The sequence below is a fragment of the Mesitornis unicolor genome, unplaced genomic scaffold, assembly GCF_000695765.1.
Source record: "Mesitornis unicolor isolate BGI_N332 unplaced genomic scaffold, ASM69576v1 scaffold38076, whole genome shotgun sequence".
NCBI lineage: Eukaryota > Metazoa > Chordata > Aves > Mesitornithiformes > Mesitornithidae > Mesitornis > Mesitornis unicolor.
In genome coordinates, this window is record NW_010190976.1 from 2,866 (window position 1) to 26,188 (window position 23,323).

The window sequence follows — 23,323 nt, forward strand, 5'->3', positions numbered from 1 at the left end:
GGCCACCAGCCAGTGCCTGGGAGCAGTACGGGTCCTTCCAAGCCTGGATTAGGGGCGAGGCAGGAGGCAGAGAAATACAAGAGAGCGGCCGAGCCAGGGGGAAGACAGACCCCTCGGTTCCTTCAGCTCGATCAGCCTTTGCTGTTTTGACAGGAGCTTTAGGAGGTCTTAGCCGTCCTTTGGGTGGCATTTAACTGTCCTTTTTAGGAGAGGAACGAGCAGTTTCGTGAGAGAGCAGAGCCTGCACGGCTGAGGGACTCAAACACGGACCAAAGGGCAGCAAGAGCTGCAGGGATGGTGCTGGCTCTCCCTGCTCTTTTTATTTGCAAATCCCCACTGGTTTTCTCTGCCATCCTCCCGGCCCTCTCTTCCCCCTTCCCACAGCAGCTCTCCCTGCACCAGGGCACAGCCTGGGCACTCAGCACCCAGCAGGATCCAGCCCCAAGCAAAAAGACGAGCAGGGAAGGGTCATATCCAGACCCTCTGGAACAAGATTTGCCTTGTGGCTGGAGACAGCTCAGCCTCCCAGCTCCAACCCAGAGCAGCTTTGGGACTCGAAGCAAAGCAGAAGAGCGCAGCAGAGCAAGAGCTGGAGCCTCTGGGCCAGGACAAAGCTGTTTTCACTTGAAAGCCAGCAGAAATTTGCACCGACAGAAATCTGCAGCAGCATCTGAGGAAGGGGCTCACGCTGGGACCAGAGATAAGAGGTTTTGTCTGCAGAGATGGGGAGGCTGCTCCACGCTGCTGACTGAAGTCTCACATCTGTCCCGTACACAGGGGCATCCCGCCTTTGTGCCGTGCTTCCCCAAAATCCCTCTGCGAGGATTTTCCAGGATCAATTTACGCCCTTTCTTTTTGCCAGCATCCACACGCAGCCCTCCTCCAGCCCCGCAGCCATTTGTCTTCCTCACATCACCACTACACCCCCATCCTGCGTCCTCTGATGGACCCTGGTATTTCTGAGCAACTTCAGTTATTCTGGGGGTGCCCTCGGCAGCAAAGGGAGACCAAATGCTTTAGACACCCCTCATCACCAGACACCGAATTTCCACTGACATGGCCTCCCAAGAGCGAGGGCCGTTGTCGCGCCTTTATTCCGCGTGCTTTAGGGGTGGAGATGTCAGAAAGTTTTCCATCTTTCAGGGCAAGCAGTGGCTATTCTGAGCTAATTTTGTAGCTGAAGAAGTGCGTTTTTTTGCTTCAAAAATAAGTTAGCAAGAACATCTGCTCCCCCTCCACATCCTCCACCTAAAAATAAAGCCCCACACATTGGGTTTTGGTGGGAGAAATGCCTCCCAAGCCCAGTTCTTGAGGAAGAGCAATTTGTGCCTGGTTTTCCCAGCACCCGTTGCAGCCCCCGCTGCTTCCTCCAGCCGTTCCCCTCTCTCAGGAAATGAACTCAACTTCGCGCTCCAGCTGCAAATCCTCCATCTGAAAGAGACACCCAGCTGCACCGTGCTCCCATCGGACAGCAGGGCGGGGGCCTCCCACCCCATCTGTATTTCCATCCGCGGCCGAGCCCGCTGCACATTGAAAAGCTCAGGATTGCGGGAGGCGATCTCCCAGTTAATGCCACCCAGGATTCGCAATCCCCAAAAGAAGAAAACCAACCCCCATTTTATGGCGTTAAAAATAATCCTACAGCTTCAGAAGCCAACTTGGAGGATCAAAGGAGCTGACAGATTGGTAAACTCTTGTAGACAAGAGTGTTTTAAGAGTGCATTGCAGACATTTTAAGAAACACTTGCTCTTTTGGGACAGGAAAAAGCAGTTTAAATTAAGACTGAGAAGAAATAAACCCTGCAAAATAAAGCTTCTTACCCTCCACTGGCACTCACCCGGCTCTAAAGCAGGCAGAGAAAGGGGAGCAACTTTTCTGACTGCAAATTTCTCTCAAGGAAACCTCAGAGATGTGCAACTTCCTCCGTTACGTCCCCTTCCGCCCCCCCGACCTCAAGAGCTGCACCAGAAGTTACCCAACGGGGCATGCAGTAGAAGCTAAAACAACTGTGAGAGCTGGGACAATAATTTGGGCACAGGGACGAGAAAGGGGCAAATCTGCTCACAGGAAATAAAACGATCCAGCTGCAAGGTGCTTTGCATTTGAAACAGAAGCCTCCAGCTTGCATCCTCGGGGCATTTAAATGCAGTTTAATTAACGCTGGACTCTCATCCGGGAAGGAAAACAGCAAGGCCAGGTTTTGTAAGCTGGGAGCTCCAGAGAGGGCGAGCGTGGGCAGGCCCAGCACCTGCAAAAGCAGCAGCTCCGTGCATCCCAGCGTGGGATCAGAGCTTGGGAGCGCTCGGGGCGGAGCAGCTGCATCCCCTGAGGCCATGGAGGGAGCCGGGGTGAGGCTCCGGCCTCCAGCGCTGGCATCACCCGCCAGCCGGGATGCAAGACTCGCTCAAGGTCGTGCAGCGCCTGAGCAGCAGAGCCAAGAGCACGGTCCAGGATTCCCAACTCTCCACCCCTGCGTCTTCAATTGCTTGGATCGTGCTTCCCCCGAGGAACAGCGGGGATTTAATATTCTCTCCACCGCTCGGCACAGAAAGCGAACAGAGCGCTTTGCTTTTACCACAGACGCAGCTTTGGCTATCGCGAGCCAGCTGCCATTTCCTCCCGAGCCCTTTCCTGCGCTCCAAAAACAGGCACAAAAGCCAGCCAGCGTCTCTTTCCAATATTTTAATGAGTCGCTACATCTTACACTCATAATTATAAAAGAATAAGAATCCATAAAAATATTTTCTTTTCATAATACGCACTTAAAATACTCCAGGGCAAGTCAATGTGGTTCATTTGGGTGGGTTTTGTTTTGTTTTTTTCCTTTTTGCCCCTGGCAGAACCCTTGGCTTGAGGGGGGGTTTGTGCTCCCCTGAGGTGTGATTGCTCAATCCCCCCTCCCCAGAACTGCAGTTCCTGTTGACCAGGTAAATAAAAACCAGAAGAGAGCATTTGCTGAGTAGACGGGCAAGGGGAACTGTCACTGACCCGCAGAGAACTGAAGCACAGCCAATTTCAGTGCACATCTGAAAGCTCGAGGTGTCAGGGAAGGAGAAGGTGGGATCGGGAGGCAGCACAGAGAACGGAGGGAGGGAGGATTTGCATAAATATCATCCATCTTGTGTGGCAAAAACCCAGATGCTGCTGTGACCTCTGGAGAGATGATCTCTGGTTGTAGCCAGCTGCTTCAGCCGCCGCGCTACCTCTTGGCACAACTCTGCGTGTGAGCGGCCATTAGAGAAAGGTACCAGAGGACGCTGTTACCGACCCCAGCCCCTTCCTCCATCTGCTCTGTAATATTAGAACTGAAAAAAAACAAAAAAAAAGAAAAGACTAGTGTTGCATGCTTCTGCAGAGCTCTCTTCACTTCACAGGACTCCACGTTGTCGCAGCAGGGCCAGGACACAGCAGCAGCAGCAGCGGATCAGCTCCCCTGGGCTTCACAACAGGGAGTTGTCTCTTCCCTCCCGCTCCTGGCTTAAGGCAGCTTGCTGATTCGGCTCTTCCATTTCCAACACAGGCACTGAGTTCTTGCAGGTGAGAGTACGGGGACTGCAGAGGTGCAGTGGAAGGGGAAAAAGGATGGGGAAAGAGAGAGACGGACACAAACCTCAGCCTCAGGAGACAGACCACTGTCCATTGATTCCCAGGATAGAGGGAGTAGCAGCAAAAAAAGCATTAACAGCCAGGCCGGAGGAGAGGAGGAGGACGAGCAGCCGAGCAGAGGCAGGCCTCCAGCGTGGAAAGTGAAAGAAGGTGGCACTGTCCAAAGGGAAGGTGCCCTCCGCCCTCCCTCCTCGCTTGGGGAGGGGTCACCCAGCCCAGACTGGGCTCGCAGCCATTTGTGCTCTGGATTAGGCTGTGGAGGGAGGCGGTCATGGCAGGGCATGGGAGGGGGAAGGTGAGCCATCAGTGTCCAGTTTGCAGAGGCTTGTGCTCTCAGAGGTATTCTTGTAGAAAGTGCAGCAGCGTGATTTCGTAGTGCTCTCCTGACTCGGGGCACCGAATACTGTGTCTCTCATTGGGGTAGATCTGTGCAGAAACAGAGAGACAGCGTAGTTAGCCAGGAGCAGCTCCTTCAGCATGGACAACCCTCCCTCACATCAGCCTTCTTCCCCTCAACCCAGTCTCCATGGGACAAATTGGTGCCAGGGAAGGTGTCAAACACCAGCCCTGCTCCCTCACTGCACTCTCACCTCTGCTGCCACCAGCCAAGGGACAAAGCAACAGTGCAGGGGAGAAGGAAAGTTCCAGGCCTGAGGGCAGGATCCCTGCTCGCAAATGCTTTTAGACACAGGCCACATCTGCCAGCAATGAAGCAGCCACAGTGCCACCTCCCGGCCACCTCTTGGAGTCAAACTGGGCATTTATTGTCATCCACAATGCAACCAGATGAGGGAGCGTCTGCCTCCACCTTCTCTCGCCCCCAGAACACACAGCAGAAAAGTATTTCCAGATTTAAGAGACATTTCCACTTAACCCTTGTTCCTCCTACCTGCAGCTGGTAAGGTTTGCCGGCCCGGATTAGCTGTGATACCAGGAAGTTGGTGTGAAAAAAGTGCACATTTTCATCCAAAAAGCCATGGAGGATCAACAAACGATTTGGCCTGGAGATGGGATGAGAAAGAAGATGAGAAACCACACAAAAAAAAACCCCCTCTGCAGCAGATCTGAGGAAAGAGTTGCCAGTCATCAAGCCACAACTGAGCAATGGACAGGCAGTGAGGACGACGTAAATCCATGGCCTTGGTCCTCAACCCCTCCTTGGCCAAAGGGGCTGGGGGTCCAACGCCCCAGTTTGCTGCAGCAGGCAGCAACCAGCCATGAGTTAAAATTAAACAGGATCAGAATCCATCCACTCTTCTGGGATGCAGCAGAGGTGCCTGTGGTAGCACCAGGCAGGACCCAGGAGCAGGTTTTTAGCAGATCACTCAACCCCACGGTACTCACTCGTTGGGAAGCTTTTCTACGTGTAATGCCACAGAGCCAGCCTCATAACCTTGCTGGTTGTTTTCTGGGATATCCATGTACCGCTCAGTGTACCCGGTGTCATATGCCATCCAAACTGTGACAGGAGCACCTGCTATAGCAATCTGTCAAACAAATAGGTGGCAGGAGACAGCCTCAATTATCACGTGCTAATGAGTTCAAGTGTTCCCATCTTCCTAAAGAGGCAGGAAAAACAGGCTTTGGACTGTCCTGTCACTCAGATCAGGATTCTTCTACCAAAATCCCACATAAAACCCTGATTCCTCCTCCTGCTATTCCTTTTATGGTCACAATGGGGCAAATTCCTGCATATCAGCATTAAAAGGCTTCTGCTTTTCAAGAGACTTGTGGAATGATCCAGAGACTGTGCTGGGGACTTGGGAAGGGGATCAGGAATAGCATGTCGATCATATAATTGGATGCTTGGCTAAGTCCTCCATTGGCAGAGGGAATTACCCCAGCCCAGAGATCCCATCCTCACAGCCAGGAGCTACAGGCAGGACTGAGGGACATTTTCACTCATCCATCAGAAACATCAAGCAAAAAAGCCAGCTCCATATGCCAAGAATTACAGAAGCTGAGAAAGCCAAATGCCCCAGAATGACAGCCCCACACCCAGACTTACCTTGAAAACATTGGGTTTACAGATAAGACCCATGAGGGAGAGAAATCCCCCGTACGACCAGCCATGGATGGCTACCCGACTCAAGTCGATGAACCCGTATTTTTCTGCTACATAATGTAAACCTTCCACCTGGTCCTCTATCTCCACTTGACCCTAAAAGGCAACAAGGAACCTCAAGTTAGTGACTTTCTAAGTCTAGAAACTTGAGACAGAAAAGACAAGAGCAACACTCACACGGGAAACGTGCAGCCAGGCAGCCTTAGAAAGAGCAAACGAGCAGAGATTCATCGACAAAAGTACGTTACCATTTGGTTTTTCAGGGCCCCTTCAAATTTGAGTCCTCGCTGGCACGAACCCCTTCCATCAATCACCACCACAGCATAGCCTAGGGATGCTAGCGTGTTTAGCCGTAAGTACTTGATTCCTTTGAAGGAGTTATTCACCAGCTGCACCTGCAGGAGTAGGGAAGAGAAGTTTCAGTGCTGAGCAGCTGCCTTCCAGTACCTTCCTCTGTCTGTCCCACTGCATAAGATCCCAAGCTGGACAGCAGCCACTAACAGAACTATCAGTCACGCAAATCAGGCTAAATGCTGGAAAAATCATCTAAGGTTTGAAGCAGAGGTCAGAGCAGGGGTCCAGTGCTCAGTGCTAACCACAGCATAAGTCTTGGTGCATGACTGAGCAACACAGAGCTCTGCCCTGGGCTGCAATCCCGCGCCTGACACCAGCAGTTAATCTGGATTATTACCTGAGGGCCTCCATACACAAAGAGCACCGTGGGATGCTTCTTCCCAGGCTGGACATCATGAGGTTTGTAGACCATTCCATAGAGCTCAACATCTGACTGAGTGTGGAAGTGAAAGATCTCAGGTGGGATGTAATCGGGGGGACAACCTGCAAAAGGAAGTGACAACACAGTCACTGGCACCAGGCTGTGCCTCCTGCCCCTCCTGAACAAGCTCATTCTGTTCAAACTTGACCCCAGTCAGGGCTTTTCAATACCAAACCACACCAAGGCTTTGCAATGCCTCTCAGAGAAGCCTCTCACTGGGAAACAAACAGCCTCCATCTGTGCACAGGGCAACAGGCCATATAAAGAGTGAAGGGATCTCCCAAGGAAACACCATCAGTGGGGATCCTCTGACAAAGCATGGCAGGCCACAACGGAAAGATCGGGAAGGTTAAGAACAAGGACAGGAAAAATGGAGAAAACATTTGCAGGAGGGGTTCAGGTGCTGCTGTGAGCTGTATCTAGGTCTTTAGAGCCAAGAGACTTGGTGTGAAGTAGTCACTGTACCCCAGACACTTGCCCCTCTTCACACAAATCATGAACACTAAACCCACAGCCATCGAAATACTACACCCTGGAGCACTGTTTTCACTCAAAGCATGAAACACAACATCTTAAAAGCCCATATACCATTTCCTGGATAAGATGCACACCACGCGTATCTCCCCCCAAAATAACACAATTAGTTTTCCCTTATACAATCAAGTTACTTGAGCCACTTCCTTCTCCATCACTTTTGGCTATAGCTAGTAGGAAGAGTATCACAGACATAACCTAGCATGTCTTACGGCACTTACTGGCTGCCTCCATCATGCTGGCCCAAAACTTGGGCTGCTTGTGGAGTGGGTCATCATCGGAGCCGCTGAGCTTGTAGACATGGACACAAGGCGGGGTGCTCACGCTGCTGTAGTGGCTGATGAACATGTCAAAGTTCTGCAGATGGAAAAGTGAAGAGTCAGGGGAGCAAGGTCTTTCATTTCCCACATCTAATCTCCTCCATGCGGTTCTCAGACAAGAGCTCCCACTTCTCAAGCAAACAAGACAAAGGAGCCCTCAGGACTCGTTACTGGTCATGATTCATTACCATTCCCAGTTAGGATCCTTGCCAGTCAGGAGCAGAGGGTGTCTTGTATCTAAGAAACAACCAACCTGGCTCATTGAACAGCTGTGGGAGAAGCCCAGCGTAGTGAGTCGCACAATTTCTCCAGGACACTCATAGCTGACTACGTAGAGGTGGTGCTCCAATGGGGTGTCCTTCGTGCCTTGGAAATACACCAGCTTCGTAGCCTCATTGACCCAGATCTACAAAGAGAAGAGAGGGCTCAGTGACAGCAGGATGACAACCACTGCTCCTTTACCAGTTCAAACAGTCAGGCCCCAGGCAGAGTCAGCTTCAAACACAAATAGACCATGACAGACTGCTCACGGCATTAGGGACCGCACACAACGCCTGTTGATGTGACAGGCTGGGGAACATACACACAGCACTTACAGGGAATTGTAGAGAGTCCGATGAAGTAACCAAAAGCGCTCACTCGGCTTTTTTGAGACTCAAAGCATTTGCATGCTAAGGAGCATGAAAAGTTGGGCCCTGTTCTCCACAGGTCAAACTAGAAAGATTCTGTGCTTAAATATGGCATCTTCCCACAGTGCGTCTGGATTATAAAGGTATTAGTGTATTTTTTACAGCAATCACGATAATGAATTCTCATCTGTGGAAAGATCAGTCCAAGAGCTCTGACAAAACCAAACTTCAAGCCACATTAAAATAATGTTTTTAATCTCCAGATAAAGTTGCTTCTAAAATCCAGGAATAAAGGCAACAGCTTTTAAATACTGCATTGCTGCAGCAACAGTAACTGAGCTGTTTTCCACCTTACAGTTTCCAAATGCCGAAGCCCAAATGCTATTTCTGGCTAACCCACAGTGTGAAGACCACTGTGGACAGCAAAGGGAAAAAAATATCCAACTCAATTGGCCGGGAAAACCAGGCAGAGCCCCGCGGAGCAACAAATGCATCAAAATAATTGCTACTAACACAATTTTAGCTGTAGCACATGCAGGGAAGAGCTGTGGCCAAAACCAACAGCATGTACAGCGAGAATCCACACGGGGAGGGACAGCAGGTTAATTGCAGCTTGAGGAAAAGCAGCAGAAACCAAATGCATGGAGCTGTAGGCCTTTTTAAAAGCGAGAAGTGAAAATCCAGATTAATTGGAAATTAACAGACAAGGTCTTTATTTTGACAGAAATCATCTGGGAGTGTTAAAGATCAGACTCAGAGTTAATTCCTGAAGCCAAAATGGAACTAGGTTTCTACAAGATTAATAAGAAAATCATTCCTGGCTATTCTGCAACCAATAACAGACACAGTTTCTCCATATTCTAAATGGCTTTGTACTCCCTAGCTGCCTTCTTCCTAAAGGCTCTACTGAGGGATCAGCTGGAGACCAAGAGTTCACTCTAAGCACCAGGACATATTTCCAATTCGCAAGTACTCATTGGGGTTAAAATGCTTCGGCAAAGGCAGCAATCCCAAGCTTCTCTACAAAATAGTTCTTTGTTGCTCCTGAGCCTTAGACTTGTGTCCTTTTTCATGGCCTGACTCACTTGTGGGATTTACCTGAAGTCTGATTAAAAAGGCAATCAGTTCAATGTGCACTGCACTACAGCACTTCTGGGGAAAGCACAGGCAGCAATAAAAAGAGAAACAAAATGAAGCTTAAGTCATTCTGCTGGTCCCAGGCGTAACAGAGGGCGTAGGGCAGGACTGCGGGCAGACAACGCAGAGCTGTTACACTGCAGGACAGAATAAAAATAACCCCTACCTTCGATCCGTGCCTTGCCAACACCTCCCATTCCCCACCAGTCAGGGCAATCTCCTCCTTGATAGGACATTTGAAATCATCTAGAAGAAAGAACAGGAGAATAAATCACTGCCTTCCCCAAAAGGCAACACAAGCAAATCAGAGAGGGAGCTCTCAAAGCTGAAATGTTGACAAAGCGCAGCTCTTACCCTCGCTGTGGACATATGGCTGCACCCAGTCATAGCTGCCTTGCTTTAGGATTGCTGTGACTCTATAGAGGTGGCAGAAACCTGTTTTGCATTCGTTGGCTCGGATAAAGCAGAGTTCCTCCTCCTCCCCCTCCGGTTGGATGAAAGGGTAGAAGATATCGTGAACCTGTCACACAAAGCAAAAGACCCATGAGCGATTTGTATGGACAAAGCAGAGACATAGCCAAGGGAATCAGTGCTAAACTACTGGGCTTTCAAAGGAAAGACAAGGAAGAAGTATCTCAGAGTGGGAAAAAGCCATTCCATACTTTCCTATTACCACAAGAACTTTGGACCCACATAGGAGACCACGTGCTCTGGGTTTTCCATGCCTACCACTGAAACCAGCACCAGTCTTGCCTCTCAGCCAGACATTTCAGCTATGTGAGCCCTACAAGGTGATTGCTATTCCAGCACCTTAGGAGTGCCACAGTGTGAACACCAGGCCCCTTTGTCACTTCAGCACCAAGATGTTTCATCTTAGAGGCTGAAGTTTATTTCCTGTCCCGTATGTTCATTATCTATCTAAATAAGTAGAAATTCCACGGATTAGGGTTGCTCATGCTTCAAGAAGCCATTTAATCTTGTAAATAAAATACCCACAAAAGAATGGTAGTGTCACACCCAAAAATGGCAGTGTCCAAAGTGCCCGTGTTAGAATTAATTAGCAAGAATTAAATGAACAACAGCAGCAGCTCCAACTGCAAGGAGATGGCAAGATCTGGATCTCTTCCAGTGCTGACTTCATGTAAGTCCTCCTCATGGCTTTATCAACCCTCCTGAACTAACACCAAATCTAGCACTAACGAGTGGCAAAGCAGTTCGCTGGAGCATGAACTAAACTGGACACCCAGCCAACATGAAAATGGTTGACTGTGGGCAAGGAAGGGGCAGCCTGCGTTCTCCCTCCCAGCCCTGAGCCTCTTACATTTATCCACACATCAGTGGTTTCTTCATAGATCACAAATGGCTGGACATTTTCTGGCACAGTTTTGGCAAATTCAGCACGCTGCTCCTCATTTTCTGGTACTGGAATAAAGAGGGCTGGAGGCAGAAGGATTAGCTGCAGTCGCTGCTGAGGTCTATCTAGGAACATAGCCCAGGCACTGGGGAAAAAAGTTGGAGGTGAATGTCAGTACCACAAAATAGACGTCCCTTTCTAACACTCAGAACATGCAACCCTTTCCTCCCCCTCGTCCGCTGGCAGCAAGGATTTAAGCATCTGAATGCAAAGCTTTTCTCATCATTGCTGCTTCCTAATCTGCTGGAAGCTTTGCCAACAAACATGTATTGCCAGACATCTCTGGTATTTCACAGGGGTATCGTTCAGATGAGATGTCTGACAGATTTGCCAGTTTCTATTCCAAGGGAGCACTGCTAACACAACCCTATCTCTTTCTTGCACAGCCCCTCCATCAAGAAGCACCATTTGTTTTCTAACAAGCTCCTAATGAGCTCAAGCGATCACTCTTAAAGTGATCCATTTGTAGCTTCCTCATTGCACGCTGCACTAGCGGGGAAAGGCACAGACCTAAGAAAACTGCCAAGTGAAGGAGTCGCTTCAGTCTCAGCCTTGTTCCTCTCCAAGGAGAGTCACTGGAAGCGGTGCTGCACTGCAGGCCTCTCAACATGACAGATGGAAAGCCACCACTGCATAGTGCGGCTTCCCCAAGGCCTGGAAGTGCATCAAGGGAAGTTTCAGCATTAAGACAGACTTTCAAAAGAGTCAGCTCTCCCTAGTATCTTGGTGACTCTGGATTTCATGAACTGATAGATTCAGCACATTTAGATAAGCTCTGGTGCAGAACATAAGCAGCACCTATGAGATTACCTTCTGCAAAGCTGTATGAATTTAGTTTCCAGAGCAGAAAATTAATGACAAGTTACAGAATGCAATCTTCAAAGACAGCTAAGTCACCTTAGCTTGATCTGGACAGAAACAAGTTAACAGTCAAGTAAGCTTTTGAGGGTAAAAATTAAGAGGGTAAAAATTTCAAGCCAGTCAGATAGGTGTGAATTCTGTAACTCTTCAGGCAAGGCTGGCCAGCACAAAACTCCGTATTGCATCTGGAGCAACAGCGAGCTACGGGAGCGCAGCGGTCACGGAGCAATGTTTCCCCTTGTACACACCACACAAAGGGCTTCACACCATGCAGACTGACCACTGGCACTGATCACGAACCGCACCAATGAACAATGACAGAACGGCTTACAGTACATTCTTATTTTCAGCAGAAAGCGTACTGTACTGATGTTAAACATCTCCAACCTAGAAGAATTTCCTACATCTGCCTGCTTAATACATTGGTGTCATTTAACCTTGCGGCTGTGGCTCTGACTTAAACCCCACAGCTTGTCACTCTGGTCTACAGCTGATCAATTCCTACTTTTAGGATGTTGTAGCACTGAAGAAGCCAAATGCTCATATGCCATTTCTGGCACTCATGGCTTTAAAAGCAGGTCATGAAAACAACAGAAAGCACATTGAGGGTATGCAATAGTTCTGCCAAGGAAGCCCTTGGCAGTGTTAGTTTGGAAGAAAAACTTAAGTACTATTTGCCATCTCGGGTCCATCCAGCACGGGCAATGTACTCCACAGTCGGAAACAAAGCAGTGAAGGGTTGCACCAGCTCCTTGTCCTGAGCACACACGATCTGCAGCAAAAGGAAGGTCCAATATCAAACCAGACTGTTACCAGACCTCCTCACCTCCTCCCGTGGAAGCTCAGTGGAATGGGAAAATAAGGAAATTTAACCCTAGCATCAGCAAGGGTCAGGCCAGGAGAAGCAAGTCTTTCTACAAATGGCAGGAAGAGAACAGAAAAACAAGCTTCAAAGCAAAATGGGTTTGGCATTCAGCCATAGAAAAAAGGCTACAGCCAGGGACTGAAGCCCAGGATTAGATCAGGCTTCAACTCCCCTGCTCTACTATTGACAATGCGGTATACCAGGGTAATCCTACTTCTCACTTCCCTCCCCTCTCCCAGCTGCTCCTTCACCAGAACAATACTTTTCACTATTTTAAACTTTTACTGATTCTTGGATAAACGCATTATAGAACCAGGATGAAACAAAGGCTAACATTATCTCTTAGTGACCTTGTCTTAATTCTAGGGAGCTTCAGAAGCAGTCCACCCTCCTGTGCAATATCCCACTCTGAGTTGTTACCACTTACCTTACCCTTGCTGTCTGTTTTAAATTCTGCCAGTTTCAATGTAATCTTGGGGTTTTTGCTGCCTGCAGAGAATGAGTGAAAGAAGACCAAGATGACCAACTGGAACACTCCATGGCTATACACAATAAGACTTCTAGAGAAAAACTGATCCCAGTCCTACTAAAATGGCTGTGCGTGAATGTACAAATACCCAATTATGCATATGAACAAACATCACTAATCACGAGTCATTTTGGGTATGGGAAGGTTTGCTTCTGCCTTGCCTAGTTGGCTGTGCATGTTCTCAGGAGGGAGAGGAAAGACTTTGATTCTAAATGTATTCCACAATATGCCACCAAATATAGTCAATTTTCTCAGCAATCCTTTTATTTAAGCTGAATTTTAAATCTCACTCCTTTCTTGAAGTGGATTTTGGGCTCAGAGACTCAATTAGGCCTCAAATTTACAACCACTTTCTACTTCCTAGTAAGTACCCAGATTAGTCATCCAAAATTTATAGCACAAATTCCACTGCTTCCGCCAGCAGGAGTCAAGAGCTGCATTAGCAGCCCAGCAGTATTTCACTTACCTGTCCTGGGGTACCGATAGGAGTCTGTTTTCCTCTCTTCCAAGGCAGGTGAAGGAACGTGAATTATCTCCACCTCTGACTCATCCACTTCCTCATACAAGATCCGCAGTGTTTTTAAATCCTCTGAACCTAGGAACAGATAGTAAGCATGTTTGCCACAGTGTTTTCCAGCTGTTTCTGACTTGCCTGGAGCACTGCAGCAGTACACTGGTGCAACAGAGTGCACATCTGTACAGCTGCAGTTCCCAGCGACCACCTGCAAATACTCCTCAGAGCACAATTATAATCCCTCAGCATTTTGATCACAGAATATTAGGAGCTGGAAGGGACATTGAAAGATCATCCAGTCCAAGCCCCCTACCAAAGCAGGATCACCTAGACTAGGTCCAGGCAGGAACGCGTCCAGGCAGGTGTTGAATGTCTCCAGAGAAGGAGACTCCACAACCTCTCTGTTCCTTCAGGTGGCCTCCCCAGAAACAGACCAAACACAGGCCAGAGGAAAACCTTGCTCAAAATATCATTGATAGCAGAGGCTGGCAGCAGTTACAGTGTCAGAATTTTATTAAGTAAAACACTGACCTTCTGTGGAAGCTGTGGGACACCACCAATAACCCGTGAACCGATCAAACTCCTCCTGAATGACAAAAGTGGCTACACCAGCAGATTTGGGGTCATCGAGAACGTTGGATAAGCCTGGAGAGGAACAAAAAATTTACATGTCCTTAAAAAAAGCATGATCCAAAAGAAGAATGTACTCATAAGAAACAAGCCATGAAGACATGAGCCCTTCCAGCCCGAATTTGTCAGAAAAAACTTCCTTTTGAATCTGGCAAGAAGCACCAGTTACCTTTATGGCAGTATGTCATCCGCTTCTCCTCTCCCATCTCAATATTTGCTACCCACAGATCGTTGTTATTGATGAAAGAAAAGAAGGCAGGGTCAGCAGGGCAGATCTTGGGATCCATTCGTGGCCCTGTGCACTGAGTCTTGATCTCCAGAGGCTTCATTGGAGACACCTACAGCAACAGAGACACAGATCAGCCCATGAAATGAGGGCAAACATTGCCATGACAGGACACAAGAGAAACGACCATAACCAAACAGATGCAGATGTACAGCCATCTCCAAACCAAAACTATTAAGCCTGTTTCAGACGATATTCATAAAATGGTTAACAAACTCACCATGAACCCATTCTTGCCCCCATCTCGACAATGAAAGAGGCTGTTGCTGGCCTGGAAGAGGAATAGGCCACTCTCACTGTGGAAATCATAAGATGTTATACCAAAGACACCAAGTCGCTTGCGTTCCCTCAAGAGTTCCTCTTCTCTAGAATACATCCCATGATGCGGGGTTGCCTAGTAGTGAAGGAAAGGAAAGTCTGAAAGAATCTGCAAGGAGAGGAACTTTCAGAAAACAGGAATGCTCTGAGACTGGCACCAGATCTTCTGTGCATACCCAAAATACAATATACCAGCCAAAATCCATCAGCAATCTTACCACACAGGTCCATAACCTCTGTACTCCAGGCAACATGTGTGGCCGAGGAGGACTAAACCCACCTCATGCCCCAGAGTTCCCTTACGTAGAGGGATGAATTGAGAATCTATCATTTCTGCAGTTGGCACTTCAGCATGCACTGAAGATGGCTGCACTTGCTCTGCTTATGCAAATCAGGTGTAATCAATTAACTTAATTACATTATCTACAGCCTTCACAAACAGTTTCCATGTCAGACACTGCAAACAAAAGCTCTTCCGGGGATCTTGAATTACCCTGAAGTGGACTAAGCACTCCAAATGGGGTCACGACAGGTGAATTATTTTCCACCAGGAAACTTTTTAGTAGGAAAGAAAAACCAAAACTCTCCACTCTCTTCATCAATGCCGTTAGTGACAAAGGACATCAAGATACTGAAATCGGGGAGCAGAGAATTCACCTCCTTTCTGGTGCACTCACAATAGTGTGTAAAGCAGAACCAGCAGTTTAAATTCAACTTTCCCTGATTTCCTTAAAAGCAGGAAAGAAAACAGGCAGGCAATCCAACAAGCATGGCAAGAGCCCAGAGAAGATGCCCAGAAGAAAGGTGTGCTGTCCTGATAGTTTATAATCTGAGGTAGGCCACACGCGAGTTTACAGAGCCCTCTCTGCTAGGTCAGCCCTTTGCTTGCCACATCAACTGCTGTTTTGCACTCTGCCAGCTCCATTGCCCACACGAGTGAATATTTTGCATTATGAAGCAAAGCAAATTTTAATAAACGTTCCTACCAATATCATTCTCTGTCTTCTATGCTGCCATGTTATTATCCTCACAGTTCAACAAAGAATTACCCACTATACCAGTCCCACAACATCAGTCAGTTTTCCCAAACACTGTCAGCTCCGGCTTACCTGAAAGTGATCCAGCATCTGCTTCCATGACAAGAGTAGCAAGGCCTCCTTCCGTACCTTTTTTGGAATCTCTGAGTAAAGAAGGGAATTCTCTCGGCTACCATATGGCATTCCTATTAGGAGGACAAAAGCATCATCCTACTTAAGATTAGTTAGCCAGGACAGAGAGGACCAAGGGCAAAAATAAAATAACTATAACGGGGGGGTCGGGGCCACCCAGAGGCTTTTACCAGCTGACACTCCCAAGCAGCAATCAGTTCAACCGCAGAATTATATCTATATTATTTAAATATAGATTTATTTAAGTTATTTACATTTAGATATTCATTTATTTAGAAATTTCTATAAGCAAGATTTTACACTGAAACACCTCTTCAGAATCGGTTACATCCAACTTTCCTCTCTGTGGACCGCTCAACCCACACCCGAGATCCACTCTAAAAAGGCCACTCCCTGAACGGGTGACTCAACATCACTTCTCCACAGTTCTCAGCCAGAAATTTGCTACAGCGACCTCCTCCAGGCCAAGGCACCAGCCTGCAAGAGGGGAAGAAAAAGCTTGGAAGCTGCAGAGAGCCCATTCCAACGTGAAACAGTACACTGCATCGTCATTTTACATAAGCCTTTGACTGTGATTATCAAATAAGCTGTTGGCCTCTATCCGATTTTCAAAACAACCATGAAAAATAAAATATCCTGACGTGTGATTTTGGCAGTTTCAACAAAATCAAACACCACGGACTTGCCCTCTACGTATGCTGTCTGTACCCTCATATCACAGTTTTGCACAGGAAGATGTGCCCTGATACCGTCTACTCCGCACATGTTCTGGGCAGGACAAAGATTTCTGAGTGGGTTGACCCAGCAGTTACTTAAAATTAAAACTGAAATATTAATAAGCGCTCAGGAAGCAAAGCAATATGTGAGCATATAATCCTCAGAGATACAGAAACACCAAAGTGCTGAGCATGTGGTGTTTAATATAAGCAGCATCTGCCATGATATAACTTAAAATTCTACAGGAAAAGCCCAGGAATGATTTAAGATGCCCAAACAGAAAAAAACTGCAGATAGGAACAAATTGCTATATACACACACTTTTGATACTCATGAGGCTGTGACCTGAACTTCCTTTCTCCTTATTACATTAGTACTTTCTAATGACCTCAGGCTGTCTGCAATCAATCAGCATTTACAAGAAAAGTACTGCCTTCCTCCCCAAAAGACATTATACTTTGCTCCTGAGTGAAGAAAAGTATTCGACCTCTACAGCAGAGTTCTTCAGAAGTCGTCATCCTACTCCTCGGCATTCAATATTCACATAAAAGCTTGAAAACGTTATTTAACATTGAGACAGTAATAGAATGCTGATGTTAAACACTTATGAGCTGTTCAGCACACGGTACGCAACTCCAAAGGTGCTCATTATGGCAATAAAAAGAATCAGCATTTTTCCCTTATTAGGAATGCCTGAGAAATACCACCCCAGTATTACCTGGCAGATACCGATCTTAAATGATGGCTCAATCTGCTCTATTCCCTTGAGGAAGGGAACACTGACAAGACACTCGTGGATCTTCATTCCTGGTTCTGGCTCCTGCACCAGTCACACCCATGCAGAACACCAACCAACTGCTCTGCTTGCCATTTCACACAATAGAGGAACATTAGGATCTTTTTTTTTGGTAAATTAGCCACTCAGACCCTTAGTTCTTCAGTCATCTACATCATATCAAAGTCAACTTGGCCCTGAAATACATTCAGCTTTAAATCAAGTCTCACTGTTCAGACTCAACAAGAAAAATATGTTATCTCTGGATACTGCCCTTTACAGTAGCACTTGTGCCAGAAGAGTTTACGAGGAACTCTAACAAAATCAAGGCATTGGCACTCAGGAGCTGCTTGATGACAAAACAGATCAGTCCTTCAAATCCAGCATCCTATGTCCTACAGTGACCTATGCTCAGCAACTCAAAAAAGGAGGAAAAAAGCAGGGTCACTCCAGGGAAGCAGTCAGCTGTGCAGAGTTGCACATCAGGCAATTTCATTACTGGCCCAGTAACAATCAGCTCATGCCCCAAAGCACAACAAACTCTTTATAGTCTATAAAGCTTCCCATGTTACCAACCACAAAATTATCCAGTTACTAAAATCCAACCACTCTGTCACTAATTACACTGTGGCTCCAACTATAATGAGGGACCTGTACAACACAGCATTTTGTTGTCTCAATCCTGCTGTAAGGAAGAGGGTATTTCCCTGTGAATACCACTAATAGCTCATTCCCACCTAAGCTTTTTTCCCACCTCCCCCTACTCTCAAAAGCATCCTGCCTACATGGTACTTAAAGCAGGGAGACACCACCACCTCACCATTAATACTTAGAACTTGCAATAAATAATTAGTAATTACTGACAGCAAATTCCTTGGAAAGTCCGTCTGATTAATCAATCAAAAAAATCAAATCTCTCCTAAGCTACAGAGGCACAAGATAGTCCTGAGTTTGAGGAACTTCTCTTCTCTTGCCCATCACCTGGATGGACCTGGGTTGCCAAAGGACACTGCATTCACACCTCCGTTGCAAGGTCTGGCAAGCCAACACTTCCCCTCATCACTAAAGCACGTGGTTGAAGCGTGTGTCTGGGACTGGAGAGGTCTCTGCTCAGTTCCAGGCTTTGCTATAGATCATGTGCAAACCTTGAGCAATATTACACAATCTCAGCTCCCCCATCTCCTAAATGAAGACACCTCCCATCCTTTTCCTCGCCTGTTTGGATTGGAAGCTCTCCCGTAACATATTCACACCCGGTGGCTGGCATGCTGGCTTACCCAGGTAATAAAGACGATGAGAGTGCGGGCTGGACTCTTCTGTTTTCCGGACAAACTGGAAATCATGGGGAGCTTTGTTGACTATCATGCCCGAATACTTCCTGCTGCTATGAATAATGTCACGCAGCCCATCCCAAGAATGCTTTTGCACCTGGAATTGGGAAGGCACATCCTCCATCTCAACCACTTCAGAGCTGTCTGATAGCGTGTCCACTGCAGTCATCCTCTCTTCCCCTTCAGAACTGGACAAGAAACTGAGGGAGGGAGTTGAGAGAGAGAATTAAGACAAAATCAAGCAGGCACATTTTGTTACTTAGAGAAAGCTCTAAGCATGCAACAAGCTTAAGAGAAGAGGGACTCCTTAAACTACACATCCTAGAATTCTCCACACTCTAAAATTACATTTTAAACACACATCGATGTACTGAAAGGAAAAGTCCATTTCTCATCCTGTATCAAGCCCTGCAAATGAAGATATTAACCTCAGAAAAAAAACCTCACTCTCCCAGGGCTAGCTCTAGAAACAAGCTGTTAAAGGAAGTACGAGCTGCAGATTCTGGGGCAGAAAATCAGCTTGACTCAATGGAAAACCACCCCAGGAATTTGGATGGATAAATCATCAAAGCTATGACCTATTGTAAAGGCACATAAACTTCTGTTCTGGAAGACTACAAAAGTGAAGTCCCCTTCCTGCCCTAAAGGAACCCCTGCTCGTCACTTAGAGAGAGAAGTTTAAGCCCGAGCACACCACCTCACTTACCTGAAGAGGAAAGAAGTAGGAGAGATGATAAAACAGGAAGAAAACAGCACAAGTTTTGCTAACAGAAAGAAGGGGGCACTCACAGACCCTGGTCATGCCCTGCCAAATGTGGCATGCACTCCTCACGCATTTCCAGGCCAGCAGCTATTGAATGAGAGTCTACAAAAAACGCCTCCACATGCAACTCCAGCAAATGTTAATTTGAGGAGAGGTGGACTAGAAGACTTGCCCAAGGTCACTGATGTAATCTACTGCAAAGCAAGAATGAGCCTAGGACTAGGAAAACTAGTTTTTGTCACCCTATTTGAGAAGCCAAATTTCCCTCCACTAGGACATTTCAGTTGTTTTGTGGGTATCTGGAAGAACATTACAAAGAATTTCAGGACTTCAGTTTACTGAAAAATTAGGCGAGAAGTTTGCTCCATGAATCGATGCTGTGTCAAAGGCAGCAAGAGGCAAACCAGTGACTAAGGATTACACCAAAAAAGGCCTTGTCCTCAAAGCCCCAAGATTTTCATTCTCAAATGAGGTATTTCTTAAATGCTGTCTGTCATCTGGGACAGTGACCTGCATCCTGACAGGAGAGCAGCTTTGGAGATGAAGGATTAAGCAAGAATTGCACATAAACCAAATCTTGAAGACTTCAGCCTCTGTAAGATGAGGGGTGGCGTCACTAACGTTTATAAATTTGGAAAGGGCGAGTGTCAGGAGGAAGGAGCCAGGCTCTTCTCAGTAATGTCAAATGACAGGACAAGGGGAAATGGGAGCAAGCTGGAGCATAGGAGGCTCAACTTGAAAACAAGGAAGAACTTCTTTACTGTAAGGGTGCCAGAGCACTGAACAGGCTGCCCAGAGAGGCTGTGGAGTCTCCTTCTCTGGAGACATTCAAGACCTGCCTGGACACGTTCCTGTGTGACCTGGTCTGGTGATCCTGCTCTGGCAGGGGTTGGACTGGATGATCTCCAGAGGTTCCTTCCAACTCCTGACATTCTGTGATTCTGTGAAGATGCACAATGAATCCCTTCCCAGCAGAGAGAATCAGGGGAAAGGAGAAGGATGGTTATTTATATCACCACAAAAAGCCACTCGTCTCTGCCCATCTCCCATTTTTTTGGGAGAACCCTGACCGTTCCTTGAGGATTTCCCACCAGCTTGCATCTTCCAACAAACTGAGAGGAAGTTCTCACCTGGTTTGACCTCCTATGCAACTACAGCAGGAGATGAGCAAATCTAAACCAAAGTACATCTGGACTTCCTCAAACTAAAGGCACACAGTACAGGGGGTGTAAATATAACTGTATCTTCAAGCTGTTAGGTCCCTAAATTGTACAGAATGTGTGAATAATAAGATGAGAACAAGCTCCTGAAATAAACCTGCAGGTACCTACTGCCCAGCAGTAAATCCACAGTTTGAAAATGAAATAAAGAAGAGTATTTTCCAATCAAAGCCAGGCAGGAAGCCCAAGTGAAACCACAAAAGAGAACGTGACGGGATGTTCTAAGACTGCAAGAGCATCTGTGGCCTCTACTGCCAATATCCAGGGTCTCCATTACAGCAACTAAACTCACATCTGAGGGCAGAAATGTTGCCTATCAGAAACACGTGACAGGAAGACCACAAAACCCCACAAACTGAGTACAATTCTCTCAACCCAATCCCACTGCAGGCCAAGTCAGTCTATTAAAATAATCTGGCTTTGGCTCAAAGTGCCTGACCCTTAGGTTACTCTCACCCAGACGGTGAAACCATCTTACTCAGCCAGCCTGACTCCTCATGAGGGAAAGTTGCACCTTAAAGGCTCAAAACAGCCCACAAATGTAATACCAGTAACTGTCCCAAATTGAACTGAAGGCCGGAGCCCCTTCCAGACTGTATTGCTATGATTTTATGATTCGCTAGGGAAGTAAAAGTCACAACTTTTAGCTTGGAACTGCTTTTATCCTGGTGATTTTGACACTAGAATGGAATGGAGCAGTTGGAAAAACAAAGTGGCCATCAAGCAAAGTTACGTGGAAGTGTTGGGAGGTACCCATCATAGCTGGAGTGTGCTGGAGCCGCACAAAGCTTAGGTCCTGATATGATACAGAGTAAAAACAAAATCCAATTGCTTCATCCATCGCTGCAGCCATGTCTTGGACAAAGTGTAGCAATATCTGGCAATGCCATATAGGTAAGTAAACAAGTATAAGGAGTAACTTATCCAACTGAAACTGCAGGGTGAATTTTGGGATGAAAGTATTCAAAGGTGAGTTGGATCAAGGCACCAATTTTAACCACCTTATTCTTAGATGGTCTTGAAACATTGGTATCGATGCAGCACATCTGAGATTCACAATCCTCTTGCCAAGGCATTGATTCTGATGATTCAGTTGTGATGCAGAGGCACTGCTGACCCCACTCTCCAAAACATCCAGCTCCCCGTTGGAGGTCATTTTCTGCCCTGCCTGGCCAGGCTGGACGGACCAGGGCCACATCCACCGAGCCCTCCTTCAGAGGGAACACATGTGAAGACAACAAGCAAGTGCAGGTGGGACATCGGCATAGGAAAAAAAAAACCGTAAAGCTTGGAATTGGAAGTTGGTGAAACAAATCATCTTCCTGAGTCACTTCCTGACCCACCGACACAGAGCTCCCCAGGCAGAATTCTATACTTGGGATTTTTCAGAAAGCTCACCCACTCCAAGAGGTGATTATTGCTCTGTCCCATGCAACCTAAAGATCGACAAAAGCCCTGGCAGTAACTGGGACACGTACCTTCTCCAACTTCCTGCAGTCTCGTTTTCCAGACGAACCCTCTTTATCTTCTGCATTAACTACTCAGCAAGCTGGGCAGGACAGGAAACTAGGAAGGAAGAGGGGAAAAAAAAAGCAAATTTCATGTAACTGCAGTTTCCCCTGTCATGGGCAGTATAAAAGCATCCTCCCTAGGTCACATTTCCAGCTGAGCGCGGAGGCACAAACAAAATCCTTGGTTTGAACTTCACAGTCCAAGTCATTCCGCCAGCACACGCTGGATGTTAACAGCACAGATAAATCTGAGAGAGATTTCTTCACCTGAACAATGGGACTCTCTGAACTCCGTGCCCTGCCTCTTTCTTTCTTACAAAATTCTGCCTAAAAGCTGAGACTCCTCAGTACTGACCCTTCCTTTCACTCCCCTCCAAAAACCCTGAAATTCTCTCAAGTATCAGGTACTAAGAATTGAGAAAACAGAGCTCTGGTCCATATGCTTACAGGCAAGAGTCAAACAAAGGACACCATAAGGAGGCAGACAGAGGGTCAGCAGCCCCACTACCAATAGCGTCACGGTCCCACCTGGGACATAAAACCCACATTTGTCTTTCCAAGCCAGGCTGCTGCTTCCCTCTGCCTCCTGATGCCACGGAGGAGCCCTGGCTCACCACAACAGCCCATTTTCCACGAGTGTAAGCAGGCGCTACCTTCTCTACCGTCCTCCCTACTCTGGTACGTTAAAGTACAAAGATCTTTGTCTCCTCTTCAAGAGAGCTCTGAATCACAGACACACCCCAGACCTGCCACTATCTTTTGCCAAGGCCCCTGGTCTGCCCAAACAGCCATTTCTCCATCAAAACCACACTCGCAGAGGAACAGGAGAGACAAAGTGTCACAAAGAAGTGCCAGCAGTGAAGTTCCTAAACTGCAGAGAACAGAGAGGGACAAAGTAGCAGCATCCAGTAATTTAAGGGCAATTTTCAATGCAAGCACCAAGGGCAACAGGAAGGATGCTGAGGAATGCTGAGTAACCAGGTCTAAGCTCACAGCTGCCCCTGCCTTGAGACTTCCTCAGGTCCCCTCCAATCTCAGCAATTCTGTGATTTTAATGATTCAGAGGAACACCTCACCCTCATCCCACCCAGCACAGCTCACACATTTCACAGAGAAAAGGAACAATAACGTTCTCCAGTGCTGAACCCAGAGGAAAAGAAACCGAATAAAACAGACACGAGAGAGATCAGAAACCCGGCATGAATCATGACAGTCATTTGTCAGTGAGACCCCGAGGGGCCTGCTGCTGCATTCAGGAAGAGCCAAAGCAACACAGTCACCTAGAGAAGCCCTTACAAACTGTGTCCCTGTCATGGCTGGGAGCTTTAAGACCTCCTTCTCCAAAAATAAAAG

At 47.2% G+C, this 23,323-nt stretch overlaps 1 protein-coding gene across 1 annotated transcript; it reads right to left on the reverse strand.

Moving 5' to 3' along the window:
• Positions 1-3,940: 3,940 nt before the first annotated feature.
• On the reverse strand, positions 3,941-21,999 carry DPP9 (dipeptidyl-peptidase 9). Its single transcript, XM_010186593.1, has 20 exons — positions 21,938-21,999; positions 18,423-18,676; positions 15,594-15,706; positions 14,387-14,560; positions 14,050-14,218; positions 13,782-13,895; positions 13,203-13,331; positions 12,635-12,696; positions 12,014-12,114; positions 10,389-10,566; positions 9,422-9,587; positions 9,234-9,313; positions 7,555-7,707; positions 7,203-7,338; positions 6,364-6,509; positions 5,921-6,067; positions 5,616-5,768; positions 4,952-5,094; positions 4,497-4,608; positions 3,941-4,033 (listed from the first exon to the last, which is right to left on the reverse strand). The coding sequence occupies exons 1-20, from the start codon at positions 21,991-21,993 to the stop codon at positions 3,941-3,943; spliced, it is 2,679 nt and encodes an 892-aa protein (XP_010184895.1). The 5' UTR covers positions 21,994-21,999.
• Positions 22,000-23,323: the final 1,324 nt, after the last annotated feature.

What these genes read in the sequence shown, in the direction of transcription:
- DPP9 (XM_010186593.1), bottom strand. Translation starts at nt 21,993, where the DNA reads ATGCAGAAGATAAAGAGGGTTCGTCTGGAAAACGAGACTGCAGGAAGT. An exon ending in ACTGCAGGAAGTTGGAGAAG is followed by an intron (nt 18,677 to 21,937) that starts GTACGTGTCCCA and finishes TCCCTCCCTCAG; the next exon opens with TTTCTTGTCCAGTTCTGAAG. An exon ending in GGGCCCTGAAAAACCAAATG is followed by an intron (nt 5,769 to 5,920) that starts GTAACGTACTTT and finishes GTTGCCTTTTAG; the next exon opens with GGTCAAGTGGAGATAGAGGA.